Here is a 13,066-nt window from a genome sequence, read left to right on the forward strand (position 1 = left end):
GATAATCCGAAACCCTAAGTCCTAATCTACTTGATTACTTCAATGTTACAAAACAATCACTCACCCCATATTGCACGATCATCAAGTTGATTAACCTCTTGTTTGGAACTTTTAGATATGAGTAAATTGTTGATTGTTGTGCATCTCATAGATCAGAAAGATTTTGTTATGGTACAACCGATATAATGCGTATTATAAGCACAAATGTTATACAATCGTTATTAGGTGAGTTAATTTTACTCCATCTAATCATATTATAATTTACTCCACCAATCATATTATCATTTACTTGACGATTATAAGGCATGAGCATCGTAGGAAAGTACTAGGGAACGTTTGAAGGTAACACTTCATGGAAAAGTTGATTGATGTCATAATTTGTTAATCCATATAATCCATCTTAAAACAAGAATTGCAAAAGCGAAACAATTACCACACTTGTATTTTATTCATTTGCGCTTTTTCACTTGTTTCAAGCTACAAAATTAAATAAATTAACGATAAATAGGAGACAAAGACAAGCATTGGGAAAAGTGCAAGAGAATAAAAGGCGAGTGAGAAAATTATTTCCCTTATAAATTCAGATACAACAAAGAGCTAAACAATCACTAGATTTCCTTGAGACAGTTTATATTTTTTTAAACATAAGAAATTTGAGTAAATTGTAGTAATAATCCTTTGACTTTAATTCAATTGGAGCAATGATCCCTTAACTAAAGATTTATTACCATTGATCCCTTAACTCATCAAAATGTGCAGCTATGGTCTCTTAACTAAAAATTCATTACCATTGGTCCCTCAACTTTAATCAAACTGGAGAAATAATCCCTCAACTTTATCCTAATTGGAGCAATGGTCCTTCAACATTAAACCAATTGTAGAAATGATCATTCCAACATAACTCATTTTGACATAATTATTACGAAGTTGACAAATAGAGCCATAGCTACATGTTTTAACGATTGAGGGACCCCAATTGTAACAATGGTCATTCCAACATAACTTATTTTGACAAAATTCTAACAAAGTTGACAAAAAGGACCATAGCTACACATTTTGATGAGTTAAGAGACTAATGGTAATGGATTTTTAGTTGAGAGATCATTGCTACAATTTACTCTAAGAAATTTTAATGTATAAAATGAACATAAATCATGCCAATCACCCCAAACCCCCCCCCCCCAACAAAACCCCAACCCCAAAAAAAAGGAATAGGATCCTCTCCATATTCTTTTTGTGTGAATTCGGAAGATCAATTAATCGTGTTTATTTATTGTACATCGTGAGGTTAGAAATTATTTTAAATTTTAAATTGAATATAAATAATACTTAAAGAAAACTGACCACATGATATACGATGAACAGATACGATTAATTGATCCCCGGATCCCCACAAAGAGGATCCGGAGAGGATCCTTGTCCAAAAAAGATAAGATCAAAGGAACCATTTACTGACAACGGACGTTCCAATCAAAGGAATTTTCCCGGATGAAATCGAAACGTTGCATGAGCAGTGGATCTAAATTTTGTAGGTTGTCGATATCTAATTTGATTTGTATTGTTACAAGGGTAATGCTAAGGAAACTAAATTTGCAAACTAAATGATGTATCACCAATAAAAAAAAAGCACGTTAATCACCAATAAGTAATGATACGACTACGCAGTACAGGCACATTTGTGAGCAATTGCTAACCGTTGGTGCATTTGGGCCCAATATACGCGCAACAAAATCTTTGCGTGAAATACAATGAGCAGTGTATCAGTGGAATCAAGAAGGATTTAGAACAAGCGTTGTCACAAAGGCAAGGAATGCACAACCTTCGTGTACATGATTTCACTGATCACATAAATTTGATGGATTCACACCCCCTAGGTAAATTTGAATGGATTAATCGAACAGCTAAACAATTTCGTACCACAACTAACCAGCATTTATCCGATTAGCATACGAGGTTTTGATCAAATTGCAGTGAAGTAAATTCCAGAAAGAAAGAAAAAAGAGATATTCAAAAGAAACAGTATTCCAATGGAGATACAAAGTTTACAAAGATTGTATAATGGCAAGCCAACCAGAGCTGGATTGGCCTTAATATAATGCAGAACAAATAAACTCACCTTCATAAGTTGTCGATCCTTTATCAAGCGCTCAGGAGAAGCCGATTGATTTGCATAGCACTGCATGCGAAAAGAAGAAATCATTAAACTCGAGAGATTATAATTAAGATGATACGAAATAGGGGAAAGAAACGAGCATGTTACCGCTAGTGCTTTACAGGCAGCGAGGCAGCCGTTGCAACTCCACAGCCACATGGAAAGCAGCAGTGGCTAAAACATGTACACCTGAACTTTTAATCTCAGAAACTATGCCTTCAATTCTTGAGATCTCGGGTATAGATATCGACAGTATCATTGCGTGTAACAAATATTGCCTACAGGAATAACCAAGGGCATGCAGCACGCGCAGCACCAATAAGTGAGATGCGCCCCTACGCCAAGACTCGAGGACTGCAGTAACTTTTGGAAGATTAGTTAGCAGACCAGCAGTGGCTTCCCTTGGAGCTGCCTTGAGCAACAAGACAACGCATTCTGAGGCCAGATCTACCACATTTCCTCCATATGATCTACTCAACTCTAGTAAGACGCCAACATTGCTGCCGAAGTCCATGATATCTCTAATGCCTTGTTGCTGATCAGCACCACTTGCCTCAGAAGACGCATCACCCAGAAGATCAGGTTCTTTTGAATAGATGAAGCCTTTTCTACCACTCACTGACCGTACAAGGAAAGCCCTACATAGGCCAAGGGTTGGTTCCAGAAAATCTTCCATATCCTTTGCATATACAAACTCTAGAAGGTTTCCTATTTTCCTAACTACCTTCAGTTGAGAAAGTAACTTGGTTTCCATCTCAGGTGCCGATGTCAGAGCCAGACATAGCATGACATTGTTCACATTTGCACTTGAAAGATCGCCGAGCAAAAACTCAAAGCATTGTGAGACTATCTTAAGATTTAGAATGTCTGCAATTTTGATGTAATTAAATTCAATAAGCATCACAAGAAGCTTCTGTGCGTACAAGGGAATCGGATCTTCATCTTCAATCAAGGAAGGGTAGAGAGGAAGAAAATTCTTATTGGATATGGATTCCAGTTCTTTGGACCTTTGTTGATCTTCAGATTGTTCATTCAAAAAAATTACCATCACGTCAAACAAAATTTTCAAGCACAGAAACCTGGCATCACCATCCTTGTTACCCTTATAAAGAACAGCCAAACTGGGGAGAACCTCACGAATAAAAATGTCAGGGCTTTCAAGAATCACATGCGACTCCTCTGAGACAGACTCAAGAATTCGGAGAAGGGTAATCTGAAAGTCATCCCTGCCCTGTGAATCAATAACAAATTATTTATCAGTATCAATGTTACCGTATTACGTTCTCTTTTCATTAATCTGTTACTTTTTCTCGTCATAAGTTGGGACTAAACTACCTTTCACCCCACATAGTAGAAATTTAGCATAAGTCCAGACTCCACGCTAATGGACTTTTATGCTGTAGCCTTCCACATGCCAACTTAAAAGCTAATGACATGGTTTTACTAGTGATTTATTAAGAAGAAAAAGGGGACTGTTAAATAGTGGAAATGATCAGGTTGTCACCTGCCCAGGCATTTACCAACCTATAACAACCTCGGATCACTTGCCGAGACACTGTACCTAAGCACTGGGAAAGTTACATAACATCCCAAGTTCCAGTAACTAACAGTTAGTTGATCTAATCAGCCAAAAGTATTTTAGTACTACTGTTTTTTACACCATAATTATAAGCATTGTGATAGCAACAACAAGATTAGCAATGACTTAAACACAGACTGGTTAGGCTGCTACCAACCTGAAATGGTGTCTCCACGAGTTTCATTAGATTTGCCAACTGCTGCAGGACCTGTTCATTAACCACTTTGCGCTTAAATGACAAGCTTCGAAGAAGATGGAGAACTACGGGAAACGTATAAACATTGGTCTTTGGAGCAGCTCTACTGTTAAGGGGAGATTGATACCCATGGCGCCTACCTCCCATCATTTTCTGAATATCTCCAGTAATAGTATCCAGTAAACTGGGTATAGCAGACGCCACAACACACACAGATGCCTCTAAACACTGCTGCACATAACGGTCCTTCTCTTTCACCAACCTGTCCACTGCAGAAAGCAACTTGGCGTGGCAAAAAAAATGTGGCAGCCACCTCCTACTGCTCTTACAAAGAAGAGCAACAAAAACAAGTGCCTTTCCCTTCAAAACCTCACTTCCCTGATCAATAAGAGACACAAGACTTGGGACAAGATTCTTATCCTCCATCAATGGGAGGAGGTACCTGCCAACATTCGTGAACACATGACTTCCAAGCATGGCCATGTTTAAGAGGTTTAAGCTTATTTGCTGCTCACGCAGGCTGCCCTTCACAAGTGCCGATGCTATGTCCTTTAAGGAGAGCTTCTCTATTACTGGTTGAATGCTAGGTGGGTTAAAACGAACCAGACGGACCAAGCATGATCCTGCTGTGAGCCTCATGCTCTCCTGCTTTCCAGCAGCCCTATATAAATAACACAGGTTATTAATCATGTCCTGGCTAGTCAAACGAGCTGCCCACGGCCCTGCTTGACTGCAAATATTTTCTATTGTCCTCAATGCATATAACTGAGTTAAGTCATCCTCTCCTTTTCGTAAAATTGATGACACCAATGAAAGCAATGCATTTGAAACCTGCCCCAAGGAGGATAACTTATCAGTGACAAAATTGAGTAGAAGTGAAGGGAAAAAAAGGGAAAGTACTCAAGGACATCCAGTAATAACAGTTCTCTTGGTAGAACATACTCTTTAGCTCCAATTGATGAGGAAACAAAAAATGAGGGTTTACTAGAGCATATACAACTCCAGATTTCACTCGGTTAAGAATAAAAGTACAGGCTATTTAGAGTATAACAGTCAATCTTTATATGATCAGGAGCAATGGTACAAGTTGCAATAGTTACGACACTAACCTGCCACCCAGATGTGGACCGGCTTTCCTTTGACGGAGACTCTGCTGGATTGCTGTCTGCCTGCTCACTTTGAGTGGATATATAGAATAGCAACTCACCCAAGGCAGCCATTGAAAACCTCCTCACCTTTTCCTGCTTGTCTCTGAGGCCATCAGCAAGTGAACCCAAAATTCCTGAATCTGCCAAATCATCTTGAATAAAAGTAGAATGTCTAATCAACAAACCAACCAGTGAAGCAAGTTGGACACGCAAAGCCAAAGCCTTGGACAACCGGAGCATTTTAACAAGCAGAAGCATGATAGGTCCATTGGTCAAGATATTTGCAGCATCAGCATTATTGCTTAACATCTCAAGGTATCTAATTACATTCTGCTTCTCGCCAATGCTACTGTTCCCATTAAAAATGGCTATAATCTTACTGTTGAGTGCATCCAACTGCTCTTTAGAGATCTTCACAAAGTCAGAGGCTTGCAGTGCCTCAAAGGGAAGAGAAGGAATTACCTCCGAATTTTTGTCAGATTTTCTGCTGGGCATCACAGGTCTGACTGAGAGATCTGATGGATGCCAAAGAACTTGTGAAAGGTTATTTGGAGATTTTGAAGAATCATAGTCAACTGCAGATCCTGAACCTTCTTTAAATCTCTGATTTTTAATTTGAGGACTAGCACTGGGTGGAATTGCAGCCATTTCAATACTCTGGGGAGATGGTTCCTGATCATGAACTCCGGATTCATCTGAGGCAGGTGTACTAACCACAGGCAGGGCATCTGATTGGTTCAAGTTGTTTTCCATCTCTTCCATTTTACCCTGGTGCTGACTTGAAAATTTGTTGTCGGGTGGACAAGCTTGGATATCAGACCCATCAGATTCATCATGTGTGTCATCTTCCGTGTTCTCATTAAAGTCAAGTTCCATGTCCGTGTTCTCAATTTTGACTTCAGAATCATTCTCAGTATTAGTAGACACTGGCCTGCGGTAGTTTTCCTTCTCATTTTCCCTCTGCAGGTTCTGTTTTGCAATTCTTGAGAGCCTCAAAAGATTCACACCCCTCGTGGCACCAGAAGGATCCTTTTGCTTTTCACCAACCCCTCTGCCAGAAACCTTTGCTTGAGTTCTGCGGCTTCCAGGTGTACCCTTGACTGGAGTCTCATGACCGTTTGCTCCTAAAATAGTATTCTCATCCTGCTTAAAAGTTCCTTTAACATCCTTTTGGCAAGATTTAGGAGTTCTGATTTGGGAAGATTTATCACCATTGCGCTCTGACAGACACGGCCGAGCATATTGCTCAAGCATATTATCAAAAGCAGGCTGAGGAGGTAGAGGCACTAAAGTTAACTTAGTCCTCCAGAAAGCATGACCACAAAGTTCAGGCCACTGTATTCTTTCTGCTGGATCCTTTATGAGTAAAAAATTTATTAGATTGACAAAAGAACGGCTAGGAGTTCCAGGTAGAGCCGGAGTTGGATCTGAGATAATGGATTTTACTAGCTGAGTAAATTCCCTACCCACAAAAGGAGGCCTCCCAGCATAGCACTCATACAGTACACACCCAAGGGCCCAGAAATCAGATGCATATGAATGGACACCCCCTTCTTCAAAAAGCTCAGGAGCCATATAACAAGGTGTCCCGCGTTTCGCTTGTGGCAACTAAACATATACAAGAAGGGAAAGCTACATTAATATTCTCATATTTTCTAATTTCAGATTACTTTATCCAAAAAAAAAAAATCACATGTTGTGGCAAGAAAACCTACTGAAGAAGAAGGTATTTGTGATATATCACTCAATTTTCTCGCCAATCCAAAATCACAGAGCTGCATTGTGCAAACATACTAGTTCAGATGAAGAGAAAAAAAAACATATAAAAAAATTGAGAGAAATATGCAAGGACAATAGCATGCCTTATACCTTTGTACGGCCATTCTCGTCTAACAAGATATTTGATGGTTTCAAGTCACAGTATATGATTCCCTTTGAGTGTAAAAACCTAACCGGAAGTGAACATTTCGAGAACATGAATTAAATGAAGTAAAGAAATAGAGACTCGTAACAAGGACAAAAAAATGAAGCAATTCAAGGTCCTTACAGCAAAGCTCTAACAAGGTCACACCCAAGGTCATGAATTGACTCTTCAGGTAGCTGCTTATCCTGCATTTCCATACATTATCAGTATCACAGTTCTAAAAACACAGAATCATCTCGATAAAAACATTATCACCGGTACCAAATTAGCAATGATTCCGTCTGTACAAAATAATATATCCACAAACTCTACACATAACTTTGATGCGAGGCTCAGATTAAGTGATTAATTACCTGGTTTAATAGTGTCATCAAATTGCCCCCAACGCAATACTCCAAAACCAACCACAAGTGAGCAGAAGTTTCATACCTGCATTTTATAGCGGCACACAAAATAGGAAATTCGCAAATAAACAATTCAATTCTTATCTCGAATCAAAGATAAACAGGTATTGATATTTCGCAAGCAATTATCCGACGAAGAATTCTCACCACCAGTAAAACTTGAGGATATTTTGATGATCTAGAGTGTGAAGAATCTTCACCTGCATCAAATGGAAAACTCTATAACCTAAATCGTCTTCGAATTTGAATTATCCAAACTAAATTAAAGCCCATACATTGCTAAATCCGAATTTTGTTTCATAGTTTGCTTACTAAACTTAATTACTTACTTCTTGGAGAAGCTTGCTCTTCTGTGACTTCTCGACGCTCTTAATCGCGAAGTACTCAATCGTCTTCTTCTTCCTCCCTTTGTACACAGTCTGCAAATCCAACGCCAATCGGATTAATTAAGCAACAAATTGAACTAAAAGTCGCTGAATCGGCAAGTTCGGAGAAACGCAAAAGAGCTTGCGAAGCAAATCCTACCGAGCATTTTCCGTGGCCAATGGCTTCGTAGATGTGGTACTGGTTCATCTCTGAGCTTTGCTTCCTAGGGTTTGCAGATTTCAAATTTGAGAGAGAGAGAGAGAGAGAGAGAGAGAGAGAAAGGGATTAGGCTTCTGGATTTGGGACGAAAGGTCAAATGTTTGGCACAAGGGAATGAGCGGGAATGTGGATTCCCATTGAATTGAAATGTTAAACGAGGAACTTTTAGAGAGAGAAAACCCGCTTTTTGAGCTGTATCCGAACACTCAAACAGTATCTTTCCACCCGTTTCAATTTTAAATTTTGAAAGATGGGGTGCAGTAATGACTGCCACGTGGCACAAACACATTATTATTTTTTTGTTGGAATATGCATAAAATATGTTATGAGTGTGCATGAAATTGTCACGTGTTCCTAGATTTTTAAAGCCTAAAAAAACCTGGCAGGGAATCTGGCGAACCCGCAAACCAGATTCGGCTCAAGTTGAACCATATTCTGTCTAAATCCGGTAGAGACCCGACACCCGGACCCATTTCTGAATTCGGGTCAAAATATTCCAGGTATATTCTATAACTATTTTTGTTAACTATGACGGAGTATTTCATCCTATGACAAGATATTCCATTTCCGGTAATGAAATATTTTGTGCGGTGACAGAATATTGCATTTTCGTTGATCAACTCAGCCACCGGCGCATGTCGACCACCTCTTGGTGCATGGCGGCGCGTGGTGGCGACCCATGACAGTGTATGGCGGCGGTCGGTGGTTTTCGAATACCGATTTTGGCAGCTTGATCTTTGTTTTTTTGGTAATCTTCATAGTTTTCGTTTACTTACTAAGTAAGGGTTGTTTATTTTAGCGCGTTTAGCAAGATGTGCGAGACCCTATATTTTTAAAGTAAGCTTATAAGTTAGTTGTTTAGCTCATGGGAATTATACTAGAAATTTATGTTTGAATTGTTTTATGAGAAAGGATCATCGTTGGATTCTCTTTGTGAGGATTCCGGGGATCCTCCAATCGTAAATGTTCATCGTACATCGTGCGACCAGTTTTTATCAGGTACTGTTTATATTCAATTTTAAATAAAAAGACTTATAATGATTTCTGATCGCGCGATGTACGATGAACATATGTAATTAGAGGATCCCCAAGATCCTCACAAAAAGGATTCGGTAAGGATTCTCCTGGTTGTTTTAATTGCTTGTCATCGGATTGCTTTCTACCTTTTTTCAAAAAAATATTATTATTAAAGAGAGCGGGAGGATTCAAAACTAATATAATAATTTAATTGAATGGTAGTTTCAAACCCGAGACACATGGGTGAGAACCCAACACCCTACCCTACAATAAGAACAATCTGTTCAAAATGCCACCTTTGACTAAGCTATATGGACACCTATTTAATTTGGTGTCCAATCCATAATTATGCAAACCAATATGTTCCATGCAAGTAACTTGAGCTGGCCACGGAGTTGATAATGTCATTTTACATAGTGACAAAGGTTTAGCACCAAGTTGGTGGTGGCAAAAGACTATTTCTTCCCCTCTCCCCCCCCCCCAAAAAAAGGAAAACTAATTAAAAGGGCTTGAAAATTTTTGAGTTTTAACGATAAGGACAAAATAAAAGGTAAAGTGAATAGTACCATAATTGACTTTTTAGTGTAAGAATGTGGTTTTTTGTTAAAGTGAAAAGTACCGTGGGCTTTTCGTTAAAACTCAAAAAAAAAAACCCACTCCACCCCATAAACAGAGCCCAGCGTCTCAACCAGTTGAAAATCCACTGACCCAATACCTAGTTAATCTGACGCCAGGCTGACATCAGCCACATGCAATTTTTTTTTTTTTTGCACCAATAACGCGGATAACACGCTTGAGTGGGAGCGCATTCCTGACGAGTTTCAGATGTGGGCCTCGAGCTGGCAGGTGCACTAAGAGGACTCGGTAGACAAGCAACTTGGCACACCCATGGTTGTTGGATTTCCAACGGTAAAAAAATTTTGAAAGTCAAACCCAACGGTTAGTGATGTGGTAAAATTTAGACCTTTCGATTTCCAGATCAATGGTCCAGGTTTTTTGACCTAAAAGAAAAAGAAAATGTTAGAATCTTACCATTTGCCATGTGTCTACTTTTAGGTTGTTGGATTTCAATCTTTTTGAAATCCAACGGTCTATATTAATTAACTTAATAAAAAGTGTTAAAAATACATAAAAATAGAATGCAAAAATTTTTTTTTTTGGATATATAATTACATAACCATCTTCCACAAAAATTGTACTTTTGGATAACGACATGTGGCATTACAAGGTTAGTTAAAAATCATATCCGAAATTAAAAATAAAATTATTTTTTAATTATTTTACAAAAAATTAATAATATATTAATACGAATTGACTAGGCTATTCAGTTTATGGGTGGAGATGCATTTGGGCAGTTACTATTCATTGCAATCAATTACTATTCATTTGGGTGGATTGAATTGACTCTTGACTAGAGGGTTTTTAGGAGTGGAGTTGCTCTTATGTCCCTATAAATAGGAGCTGAGCTAGCATGCAGTGCATGCTCCGGAGCTCACATAATACATATATATAAGATAGAGACATAGACAGAGACTAGGGTTAGTGAGCTTGTGTGTGAAGACTATTAGTGGGCTTGTTTTGCCGAGATTCTAGCTATCGATTAAGGTGAGTGGTTTATGTAATGTGTTTCAAATATTTTTATTTTCTGATAAACGAAAAGCACAAACCATTGTGGGGTTTCTCTATTTCCCAAAGTTCATATATTTTCTATACAAGCATGTTTGATTTGTTGAACTGCTTTTAGAGTTACTATATAATGTGGTGTGAATTATTTGGAATTGTTCATGGGGCATGTGAACTTTAGTATTGGGTTATCCAAGGAATAAATGTATGGCACACGGCAACATTAAGGCATAATGAACTATTTAGGGTTCATATGGTGAGCTATATATTATGAAGGATAACCAACATTTAAAGGGATGATGTGACATGACATGATATATGATGAAGACTTTGATATTATATTATGTTGCAGTGTGAGTAAAAAGGCAAATTTGATTGACATAGTACATATTCTACTCACTGGATGACAGTGGTTGTTGCTCACTCATCACCCTTTTATTTTTCAGATGAGTTATTTGACAAGACAGGTGCTAAAAGAGCAGAGGTTGTGTTAGACGAGGGATTTAAGGGTTTTATTTATTTTTGAACAATTAAGGCTTTTGGAGTAATTGTATAATAGAAGTTTGTTTGTTTGTTTTTTTAAATTTTTAGCTCACGCGATGTATTTGGGTTTGAGTTCTCAACCGACCCCGAATTAAGGGTGTGACAAGACAGCTACGACTATTGTGAGTGAGTGGGCTTTTTTTTTCAATCTATACTATATATTGTTGTAGCTATCTTGAAAATATTGTGGTTTTTACTGTATACTTGGAAATAATTGTTTTATTCGGTACTTGATTTTCATACTTATACTTAGTATGATTTTTTGGTAACCATACAATTTTTACAACTAGGATTATTATGTATAGAAGAAAAACAAGATTTTATTAAACGCTTGTTTTTGCCCGCTCACACTTTATGTTTTGCCCCCTCCAGGACTAAGAGCATCTCAATGAGAATTTTATATGGGGGCTAGAAAAGTGATGGATATAGCCCATTTTAGAGCTCTATAATTATGTAGGGCTCTAAAATGAATTTCTCCCAAAGAGGGGCTACATACCTTTCGGGGCTCTATATGGGCGTATATATTTATTCATGTATGACTCGTTTGGATGTGTTTTTAAAATGATTGAAAATGCTTTTAAAGAAAATGTTTTTGGGTTCCAAAAGTACTTATGGTGTGTTTACGCATCCGGAGTTGAGGTAGAAGAAAGGGAATTCTTCCGTGGGTGATTCCGGCATTTACCAAATTTTGGGAATGCAAAATATTAGTGGGCTCTACCCAAAATCAGGAATCAAACTCCTGATATTCCCATAATTGAATTACCGACTTCAATGAGGTATTTGAATTCCGGAAGAAAGCCAACATCCGGAATCAGAAATTTCAACCGAAAATACCCTTTCAGATTCAACCCCTTCCATCTGCCTTCTGCGATTCAACCACCCAAAGCGCACCCATCCCCACTCCTCCATTTGCCTTCTGCGATTCAACCACCCAAAGCGCACCCATCCCCACTCCTGAACCAACGCACACCACCGCAGCACCTCCCAGACTGCCAATACCCATCACCAACCCACCCCAAAATTCTACCCAACAGACCCCCGATAGCCCCAGATCCAAATTCGAGAGAGGAGATAGAGAGAGAGATGCAAAGGGAGGTTGACGCGTCGGGAGTGGCAAAAGTTGGCGTTTGGGGATGATCGGAGAAACAAATTGAGGAGGATGCAGAGGGAGAGAATAGTGGGTTTTGTGGAACCGTGGAGGTTCCAGAAGCTTAACCTTTTTTTTTCTGTTTTTTCTGTTCAGCTTTTACTCTTTAATAAACAAAAAGGTTCTATTGAAAATAAACATATGGAAGTTAGAATTTTAAGTAAATTAAAACATATATACTAGTGTGAAATTGGTTTAAAATGTTCAAAAATTTTCTTACTATTATATACTATATCAAATGTTATTAAAAAAGTATATAAAATATTTGATTTGAGACAAGGGCATTTTAGTAATCAGACTAGTTTATATTCCGATTCTGCTGAATTAGTAAACAGTTTTATGGAATTGTATTCCGATTTCGGACAGTTTTAGTAAACAACTTCAACAGGAATCTGATTATGATTCCATCTCATTTCAATTCCTCCTCAATCAAATTCCTCCTCAATTCAATTCATCTCAATTTGATTACGGATTAGTAAACGCGCCATTAAAGTGCTTCCTGGAAAAAGCATCCTTTTAGGGACAAATTCCATTTGACCATGGCTATCGCATGCCACGCATCGTATAAAAAAGGGCAAGAAGACAGAGGGAAGCTTTTTGAACAACCAGAGATCTTCTAAAAAAGCTGCTTCTTACTTAATCTAATGGAACCCCCCCATCCCGAACAACTACAATAAATCTCAGGCAAGAGGTAGATCCACATGCGAATTTTTATTTTATTTATTTATTTTAATTTCATAGGGGAATG

General features: G+C 38.3%; 1 protein-coding gene across 1 annotated transcript; it reads right to left on the minus strand.

Moving 5' to 3' along the window:
* Window positions 1-1,989: 1,989 nt before the first annotated feature.
* LOC103453002 (serine/threonine-protein kinase RUNKEL-like) lies at window positions 1,990-8,209 on the minus strand. The gene is made up of 11 exons (XM_008392533.4): window positions 7,929-8,209; window positions 7,733-7,822; window positions 7,551-7,603; window positions 7,353-7,428; window positions 7,123-7,184; window positions 6,945-7,023; window positions 6,791-6,850; window positions 5,037-6,683; window positions 3,889-4,758; window positions 2,261-3,383; window positions 1,990-2,176 (listed from the first exon to the last, which is right to left on the minus strand). The coding sequence occupies exons 1-10, from the start codon at window positions 7,974-7,976 to the stop codon at window positions 2,271-2,273; spliced, it is 4,098 nt and encodes a 1,365-aa protein (XP_008390755.1). The 5' UTR covers window positions 7,977-8,209; the 3' UTR covers window positions 1,990-2,176; window positions 2,261-2,270.
* Window positions 8,210-13,066: the final 4,857 nt, after the last annotated feature.

This window comes from Malus domestica, chromosome 13 (genome assembly GCF_042453785.1).
Source record: "Malus domestica chromosome 13, GDT2T_hap1".
Lineage (NCBI taxonomy): Eukaryota > Viridiplantae > Streptophyta > Magnoliopsida > Rosales > Rosaceae > Malus > Malus domestica.

Excerpts from the sequence above, each read along its gene's own strand:
- LOC103453002 (XM_008392533.4), bottom strand. The coding sequence starts at position 7,976 with ATGAACCAGTACCACATCTACGAAGCCATTGGCCACGGAAAATGCTCG. Across the intron at positions 7,185-7,352 it reads TGATGACACTATTAAACCAG|GATAAGCAGCTACCTGAAGA; the intron begins GTAATTAATCAC and ends ATGGAAATGCAG. Across the intron at positions 4,759-5,036 it reads GGTCCACATCTGGGTGGCAG|GTTTCAAATGCATTGCTTTC; the intron begins GTTAGTGTCGTA and ends TCCTTGGGGCAG.